Source organism: Urocitellus parryii, chromosome X (genome assembly GCF_045843805.1).
Source record: "Urocitellus parryii isolate mUroPar1 chromosome X, mUroPar1.hap1, whole genome shotgun sequence".
NCBI classification, from domain to species: Eukaryota; Metazoa; Chordata; class Mammalia; order Rodentia; family Sciuridae; genus Urocitellus; species Urocitellus parryii.
In genome coordinates, this window is record NC_135547.1 from 91,477,540 (window position 1) to 91,487,468 (window position 9,929).

The window sequence follows — 9,929 nt, forward strand, 5'->3', positions numbered from 1 at the left end:
AAAAGCGTACATTGAGAATAAGGCTCATGTGCTTTGGTCATCTGAGGATTGTATTTCTTTTCTTTTTTTAATGTTTAATTTTTTTTTTTTAGTTGTAGTTGGACACAATACCTTTATTTATTTATTTATTTTTATGTGGTGCTGAGGATCAAACCCAGGGCCTCACATGTGCTAGACCCACTGAGACACAACCTCAGCCCTTTCTTTTATTTCTTTATTCCCTTTCTTGGAATTAAAAATTCAGGACATTTGGCAAGATCAGGAACCCTGTCATTTAATATTTTTATTTTAATTAAAATGCATGTATGGGGCACAATAAGTACATTTCATTGACTGATGATTTTAAGAGAATCTACCCTTAAAACAATTTCCTTGTCTGATTGTTTTCGTCAAAATATTAAAAATTAGGGTAACTTTAGATAGGGCATAGCGGAGGGAGGGCAAGGGAGGGGGCATAAAGGTAAGAAAGATGGTGGAATGAGATGGACATCATTACCCTAAGTACATGAATGAAGACACAAATGGTGTGAATCTACTTTGTGTACAACCAGAGACTTGAAAAATTGTGCTGTATATGTGTAATATGAATTGAATTGCATTCTGCCATAAAATATAACAAATGAGAATAAATACATATTTTTTTTAAAATTAGGGTAGTTGTGAATAATAGTTATTTTCTTTGGTGAGGTTGGAGGCACTGTCCTTATGAGGATCTCTTTCTTTTATTTCCTTTTTTATATTCTTTTTTCAATTTCTTTGGTTGTTTGTGGGAATATAATAGATTTATTATCTTGAGGTTAGGGGATAGACTCACTTACTTATCTTTTATTTTATGCAGTTCACATGCCATAAAATTAACCATTTTAATGTGTACAATTCTGTGGGTTTTAGTGTATTAACAAGGTTGTGCAACCATCAGTGTTATCTAATTCTAGAACATTTTAGTATCCCAAAGGAAGACCTGCACCCCTTAGCCATCACCCACTCTTCCCCTTCCATTTTGTCCCAGTCCTTGGCAACCATTCATCCCCTTTCCATCTCTAAGGATTTGCTTAATTTATAATGATTATTTATTTATTTATTTATTGTGGTGATGGAGATTGAACCCAGGGCCTTGTGCATGTGAGGCAAGCACTTTACCAACTGAGCTATATCCCTGACCCAGGATTTGCTTATTTTTGACATCTCATTGAATTGAAAGAAATAATATTATGGAACTTTGATGTTAGAAGAATTATTTTTGTCCCTATAATGTTCACCAGGGATTAGGCATGGGACATGTAATGCAAATAAAGTTGAAAATTTCATGAATTTTTTGAAAATTAGAAATACTGTTTAATTTAAGATGTTCATTTCTCTTTTCATAATTTTTATTTAGGAGGATAGAAACTTCATGAGCTTTGGAGGGGCTGAGGGGAAGATGTTCCTTTAGAATTCTTTCCTTCCTTTCTTTTAAAAATTTTTGGAGGAGAGATAACTTTTATTATCTGCAGTGACTGTCCCTTTCTTTTCCTTATAAAAAATTCATACTATTTTTTTCTATTTTGAGAATAAGGTTTATTTGCTTTGATGAGGGTGTAGCATCTCCATCTAGGAATGACTGCATTCTTTCTTTTTTAAATACTTAAAACATTTTTTTTCCACGGAGGGAATTACAGTCAGCAGGCATTGGAAAGCTTGAATATCCTATCATTCAGGAGGATTTCTATTTATTTCATTTTCCAAAAAAAGGTCTTTTTTGTGTGTGGGTAATAGGTTCAAGGGCTTGTGCTTCTTCTCTTTCCTTGTGAGGCTCCTGTTCTATGCTGGCCCCCTCTGGGAGCCTGGGAAGTGGAGCAGCAATCACTGCTTTGGGAAAAAAATCAGAGCTAATGAAATGTCAGCTAAAAAGACTTTCCTTAGACAAATGAGGATCTTATGTGTCACAGAAAGCCTTGTATTGAATATTCCAGAAATATCCACAATACATAAATTAACCATTGTACAGTATTTTCTGTCAACTGTTTTCTTTGCCCTGTGCTATCGTGCTGCCTTCCTCAGGGGAATAAAAGGGTTAATAATGCAGATGAAATCATTCTGTAAACTGTAAAGTGCCATACTAGCAGAATAGATTAAATAATCCTTATTACAATGTCTCTGAATGGTTTCCTGACTTCTATGGATTTTTACCCTTTCCTGGGAAGCACTTTGGATAAAGGCTCAACCTTTCCTTTTGGGCTACCCATCTGCAGAAATCCAAATCATAGATTTTTATAAACACTTAAGAAGAGTGCTCTTGGAAAGGAAAGACCACTGACCAAATGTCTCATTATCTTTTCTCAAACATCCTGCAGCAAATGCTCAGGAGCTCTCAGAATATACTAAATAAGTCAGATGGTTTCATCAAAGGCTGGCAAAGAAGGGGGAATGAACCTAAGAAAAAAAGAAAATAATTTTGTCCTGACCTTCAACAGGTTAAACATCGAAATTTATATTCCAAAAACTGTTCACAGTCACTGCAGATATTCTGTGCACTTAGGAAAAAATTTATTACTCCTGAAACCAACAACATCACCATTAGTCTGCTACTGCTGGGACTGCATGGGATAAGGACACTTTACAAGCCATTTTTAAAAAGGTGTTATAATAATTTTATTCTTAATTATGGTTCCAATATCCATTATGAAAATGGAAAGATTGACTGCATTTCCTTAAGAGCTATATATTCCAGGCTATTTAAATAAGCATTTACTTCTCACTCTGAAACCAATGAGAATGAATTTTTATTCATTCACAGCAGCAGCATCTACGTGGCTAGAAATGGAATTAATAGGTTTCAAGTTTTAGCAACTAATTATTGAGCAAAAACCTGGTGGGCTGCATGTACCAGGTCTGAGAAAGACGGTACTTACTTCTGGGAAGCTCACAAATAGGTAAGATAATAAAATATTTGGGTAGGAATTGCCAGACATGATATAAATAAATGCTTGCTGTTTTACAAGAAAACATGTGTCCAAAACACCAGTTTTGTGGGCAAAAAAAAATGTTCTGTTCTGATTTTGGAGTAGTACTTTGTAGTCATTAGAAGGGATATACAGACCCCTCCCTCTTCAAATAAAAGATTTTCATTGATTGCTGGTATAGCATGATTGCTGTATGTATAGTATGATTATAATTTCATAGCTGGTCAAAATCCAGTGAATAAAAATATAAACTGTCTTTCCTCAAGCACAGATGAGGAAAGAAAAATGTGATCCACTTCATATAAGCCCCCCAAACCCCCAAGAGAGTATAGCATTGTTAAAGAACCAATTCACACATCCTTACTTACAGTTGCGGCCAACAGAAGGGAGACCATGGCTCATTTCCTGGGAATCAAAACATTTTAGAAAGGAAGGAATAGGCAGGTTTGGTTCACAGACTGCACAACCTTGATAGCTATTTGGAAAGAAAACATGAGCCCCCCTTTCTTAGTCACTACCCACACACTTGGTACAGAATTCCAAACATCAAGTCCCCAAATCCCCAAAGAAAACAGACGACAGGCTGGAAGATGTTGTATTTTTACTGCAGTACCAGTCGATGAAATTAACTGGAAGAAGTTTGCATTTGTATTCAAACACTTGGCTTTGTTAATTTCATCCTTTGAATTATTATACTAGTTTCATGATAATTAAGTGGATTTTAGTGTATGGAATTTTGTTTTGTTCCTTGATATTGTGTGTGTGTGTGTGTGTGTAGTTGTTTTCCCCCATATTTTCCTCAAGGAGGCAGTGTTTGAGAACAATGCCACTCCAACTAAGATGGCAACCTGTTTACCTTGAATGTTAAGATTCAAGTCAGCTGGTTGCAGTTGCTACTTGATTGAAGAGGATGCCGCAGAGAATGGTCCTATCACTGAAGATCAGTTATTCTCAACTGCTCAGAGAGCAATTACAGAGCAACATGGAGGGTATTGGGGAAGGGGTCTGCTCCTAGCAATCTGAGCATATTTAACTAGATCTTTTGCATTCTTCAAAATCCTCCAGAGCATTGATTAGTTAATCTTCATGGCTTTCTTGATGGATGGTCAGGCAAAAATCAAACCTCTGGGACCCTGGACTCCTTGCAGTGCTGTCAAGTGTCTGTGGGACAGCAGTCCAGCATGTCTGAATGGACATTATATACAGAAAGCTAACCTGATGCCCCTTGCCTTGATCCTCCAAGTCAGTCTGGCAACAGGCGTTTTCAGAACATCTCCTACCAGCTAGACAGGAAGATTTTTATTCAGGATTGAAGGTGGGGGAAATTGGAGGGTGGGGAGACTCTGGGCCTCTAATCAGCCTTCCAGAGGCCAAAGAGTATTAGCTGGCCATCTTGGTAATTAAGTCACTAGGTGTCAGTTTCCCGGCCAGGTTCCCCAAACTTGACTTAAGATGGCCACTGATCAGGTGATTCCTGCTGGTCTCTCTCCCACCAGCTAAATGTAAAATCTTCCAAAAAGACCAGAGCAAGCCTCAGGGTTAGTGTGACCCACCGTGTGGAGCTGCCCCACCCTTCCCTTTATTGAGATCTCAGCAGGGAAAGGGAAGGTATCTGCAGGAAGGGGAAGGATCCACCCCCTTGTGAGAGTGGGAGTATTGAATTAAAAAAAAAAAAGTCTGAGTCCCCTACCAGCCTATTTTATTCATTTATTTTTTAAACCTCTGCACTTTTTGTCTTCAGTGAAACTTTTCCCTTTAGACTTCCTATTTTTCAGTCGTTTATCACTGCAGATATTTTGCAAACTCAAGCTTTCCTACTAATAACTCAGGAAGCAACCAGCGCTTCCATTTCGTGGTGCCAATCTCTGTTCCCGCCTCCACCCCCGCATTCTACATTCTACAAGTGTGCGGTCCTCAGCGGAAGGGTTCTGGAGCCTTGTCCCTTTGCCCTGCCAAACAGCAGGATGGACTGGCATTGTCGGTGTGTTGTTCATTTGCTCGTTTCTCTGTGTTTTCCCAGGGTAAGCTATATTGAAGTGTACGTAAGCATTATCGTGATTTTCACTGTTTTGTGGAACGAAGTTTGGAGGAAAGAAAGAGTAGGGGGAGCACAGCGAAAGCAAAAAAGACTCTCACTGAAAAGCAGGCTGATGAGGTTTCAGAGATCCAGGATAAATACCAAAAACCTCCCTCCCTCCTCCCGTTTGGGTGGGTGCCCGAGGACCCTCGACGCATTTTTCACTGGCTAAGTGCAATGGTTTAGAAGGTATCTCTGTAGACTGGTAGAGACGAGGGTTCCCATTCATACGCTCTCAAATCCCAACTCTTATTTTCTTGTGTCTAAACCAGGACTCGTGTACCATTCCAACTGGCCCTGGTGTGGAATGCCAGTTGCGGGCTTGTGACGCGGCACATCACTGTATCACTGTTTGCGACTACCTGCTGGGAAATCCTGCAGACAGATGGAATGGTGGCTTCGACACACGCATGCTCTCCCCTTCCTCTTAGCGAACCCTGCCCTTCCCCTGCAGTGCGCGTGGGCGTGGGCGCCGCCCATCCCCTCATCCCCCACCGAGAGTACCAGTACCCCGGCAGCCCGCGGCGCCAAGCCCCTCCCTGGACCGTCGCCAGTTGCGACCCAGCCTGGGCGCCCCCTCCTCATGGCAGGGAGGGGGCCAAGTAGGCGGCAGCTCCGCAGCTTGGGCCTCTGCGGCAGTGACCACGACTAAGAAGTGTGTCCCACCGTCCCCATTCAATCCCATCCTCTGTGTACCCAGGACCAGCCCCAAACAGGTCCCTTGCGTTTCCTGAAGGCATCTTCCCCCTCTTTTCCCAGACAGGCGCTCATCGCACTGTCTCTTCTCCACATGGGGAAAACTGCTCCGATTCCCACCCCTTCTGTCACCTCCATTCCTAGCCCCCCAAAACCCACTCTTGCTTCCCACATGTTGCTTCCCGCCTCCTAATTGCTTCCCACTCCTCCTGGCTCCCCTATTCCTGCATCTTTCTGAGCATCTTGGTCAGTGGATGGCAGTCAAATGGGATGCAAGGGATACCAGGAGTCCCCTAAGCTCAATAACCACCTGACTTCGCCTGGCTTCTTTCCTCCACCTCGGGGGTCTTTTTCTTACCTTTATTCTGGACCACGTCACTGGTGTTCGGGGTGACGGCAATGGCGAAGTCTTTAGATCCCTCTCTCGAGGGACCACCGGACACTGCAGTAGACATGGTGCTGGACTCGGTTTTGGACCGGACTCTGGAGCCGGCTCAGGGCAGAACTCTGGGGCAGGTTCTGGGGCCAGCTCTAGGGTCGGCTCTGTGACTGGTTCTGGAGTTGGCTCTGGGGCCGACTTTGGAGCAGGCTCTGGGGCCGGCTCTGGGACAGGTTCTGGGGTCAGCTCAGTGGCCAGTTCTGGAACTGGCTCTGGGGCCGGCTCTGGGGCCGGCTCTGGGGCTGGTTCTAGGGTCGGTTCAGTGTCTAGTTCTGTAGCTGGTTCTGGGGTCGCCTCCGGACAGGGACCTGGAGCAGGCTCTGGACAGGACTCTGGTGCCGGTTCCTGTGAGGGGTCGGGAAGTGGTGGAGGAGCAGGCGGCGGTGGAGCCGGCGGCGGAGGAGCCGGCGGCGGCGGAGCGGGTGGTGGCGGCGGCCAAGGCGGCGGAGGCTCTGGAGACTCCAAGAGCTGCTCTCCATCCTGAGGCGGGGCAGTGCCCTGGGCCGCAGCAGCTTCGCGGTCCATGGCTGCACACCGCTTCAGGTCCAGGCAGTCGGAGCCCTAGAGCTTAGAGGGCTAACGAGCTCCCGGGCGCCCCGCCCACTCCTGTCCGACATCCCCTTGCGGGGTGCCAAACTTTCCCCTGCCGTGCTCCATGGCCGGCTCCGCTCTGAGGTCTAACCCAGGGGCGCTCAGCGTCTCCTTGTACTGGAACACGCCCCTCGGTGTGCGCACACCTCTTCGTAAGCAGCCACGGGCCAGATGGGCGGGAAACAGAGGGGCTTGCGAACGCGGACTGGGCAGAGCGCTTGATGACCTCCTAGCGACGCGCACAGAGAGGAGGGGGGAGGCATAAAGGGGAGGGGGAGTGGAGCGGGCTTCGAGGGGAGGATTTGGAGCCCGGCCGCGTTTAACTCTTTAGTGACACAAATGAAGGGGGGGGGGGAAACAGGCGAAGTTGAGGGTCTTTGTAATCCCCCTAACCACTCAGTCGTGAGCTGCTGCTCATAGCAGCTTCCATCCTGTGGCTGCTCTCTCACCTCAGCAGCAGGTGAGCCTAGTCTGGGACCAACCTCTTGCCCCCATCTTCAAGCCTCGGTGGGCAAGTAATCCTTTTTATCTAACCCGGGAAAAGAAATTAACCTGCACGGGGTTGGGGTTGGTGGGTGGGTGCACGGGGTCAGGGGAACGGGATTCCACCTCCTTTGAATTGAAGTAAAATTTGTCACCCCCCCAACCCTGCCTCAGGTTTTGCATTTCTGTGCTTTGCCAGATCCCAGCGGTTTGTCGTTGGGTACAGGGTTTGGGCTGCTTAGGGAAAGGAGTGTGATGAGGGAGAATTGGAGCCCTGGGTTTCCGCAGCCTGCAGCCCTGAGAGCAAGGCGAGAGTGCCCCGGCAGTGGCAGCTGGGCTGCGCGCTTGGGAGCTGAGGGTACCCTGATCTCCGCAGCTAGCAGGGCAAGTCTGGCTGGGCTTTGCTGTAGAAGACTGCCTTTTGCTTTTAGCTGGACTTTCCAAGCATCGGCAGGACTTTTTACCGAACTTGTTAATGTTTGTGCGTGTGTGTCTTGAGCTGGGAAAAATTTACTGCAACACCCACACCTTTTTCGCCTCCTGAAGCACTCTGGCATTAGGAATGGGAAATTTTATTGCTACTAGAACGACGGGTCGCTGCCGCAGCACCCTTCCCACCACATCAGGAGACTTGAGAAGCTCTCTTGGTTAGTCACGTACGCATACATACAAACCATCATCTTAGTCAGACCTACAAGACTTTAGACGCCAATATACTGCCAATTGCAATTAAAATTTGAGAAGACTTCCCATCAAGCTACTGTTGGGTGGGGGGTGGGGTGGGGGAGGAATACCTATAAACCTAATTTGAAATATGACAAGTGAATTTATTTCCCACACACATAATGCTGCAGTTGTGGATGGCAGCCCTCCATCTGCAGTCCCTCCTCTCTCGCTATCTTCTCCCAGACCATATCCCTCACTAGTTCCCTCTTCTTTTGCCAACGGACACTGACCCACCCAGAATTATCTAGAACCTGCAGCATTTTTCTCTTCCCTACACCACGTCCCAGCAGTAAATAATGCCACAGAACACAGTCTCACCTAGCCCCCTCCAAAGACCAGAATCTCTGATGAAATCTGCATTTCCCGGATCCTTGCTGCAGCATGGCAACCTAAGCCCACCCTTCCGGAGATGTGTTTCACTGCTTGGCAGCTATTAAGCCTAGTGCAGGGACAATCTCTAACCCTTGGGGATGGAGAAGCCCAGGGGAGGTGAACCCTAGAGTCTCTCAGGTGGCAGGCCTCTCAGTAAATTCACCCTTGTGTCCACCATCTTCACCTTCCTTGGGCTTTTTCTCCTCTCTCCTCCCCAACATTCAAACAACCAAGGTGCCTTTAACCCTAAGAGTTCAGATCTGAAACATACAGGTGCCAGATATGATCAGCTTGTAAGCCCAGGCTTGGAACTCATTTCTCAGGCTATCACACCTTGGTGAAATCCCTGTCCTTAGAAGGAACCAATATCCTACATTTAAATATTGCTTTTCACGAAACCCTGCCATGTAGTTAGAAGGACTGAAGGCTGAACAGCCACAGAGTAAGATGGCCTCTTAGGTTAGAGAGCAATGAGGTGGGGCTTGACATAGACAGTATGTCTGTTGTCAAGCAGGACACAACCAGGGGACAACTTGGAGCTATTGCCTTATGTATGTTCGTGGAAACTCCTGTCTATAATTCTATGCTCAATCACAATGAGTCCAACATTATGATGTAAAATCTCAGCGCAAGGTCAGTTGAGATTGTTTGCGTGTGGCTTTTGCTCCTCTAGGGTGAGTTACTGACAATACATTGCCTGAATTATGATACGGTTAGATTTGAGGGTTTTAAAAAATTACTTCTCAGCACATCACAAGCTGTCTTATAGCCTCTGCCACAGTAAAAGGTGTTTGTTCTAGTCTTTCTTCAGACGGCATTGAACATAATGCTTTACATTGGGGAAGGGATGGTCAGAATTGTTCATTAGTACCTGATTCAGGAAGTCACCTTTGTTGTAACTAGTATACATCTTCCTTTTCCCTGTAACCTGTTGGTGTCTGTGTAAGTTGTGTGTGTGTGTGTGTGTGTGTGTGTGTGTGTGTGTGTGTGTGTGTTTAACAAAGCTTTACTTAGATTCTTGGGTATTTTCCTCAAAACCTAATCCTGTGCTAAGGCCATAGTAAGCAATTCAGGAAATGTCTGTTTAATGGCTGATTCATTGCAGGTTACTGGTTTGGGTGTCTTTTTGCTGCATTGCTTGTTAGCAGTATTTGATATTTCAGATGATTAATGATCTCCTAAGAGGCTCTTTTCTAATTGAACAATACTGATAAAAGGCCAAGAGCTACAAAAAATTTTCTTCAAGCAGGCATACCAGCGTGATGACCATTTCCACAGACTTGAATGGCTCCATAGAGACATAGTTCTGGATGTCCCAGGGCAGATGGTCCCTAACCTGGTACTATTGGGCATGTTGTATAAAAGTAACCTGATTGTACTGGATGAAGGATTAATCAGTATAGTGGCTCATGTCTGTTGCATGTACAATCTTTTATTTCACCCCTACACCCAGCATTTACTCTGATTCCACCCCAAATAAAGTCCATCCAAGTCATCATCAGCCATGCTAGGAGTTCCGGAGAGGCAAAGTAGGAAAAAAAAAAAAAAACTTGAGAAATGTAGCAAAATTAAAAGCTCTTCCTCCTTATTTTCATTTCCTTTT

The 9,929-nt window shown here is 45.2% G+C and overlaps 1 protein-coding gene across 1 annotated transcript in view; it reads right to left on the reverse strand.

The window, feature by feature from the left end:
- Nucleotides 1–6,679, reverse strand: part of Dgkk (diacylglycerol kinase kappa) — a 129,753-nt gene extending 123,074 nt beyond the window's left edge. The window contains exon 1 of the mRNA XM_026406769.2: nucleotides 6,074–6,679. Coding sequence (XP_026262554.1) covers nucleotides 6,074–6,679 — 606 coding nt within the window. The remainder of the gene's footprint in view (nucleotides 1–6,073) is intronic.
- Nucleotides 6,680–9,929: the final 3,250 nt, after the last annotated feature.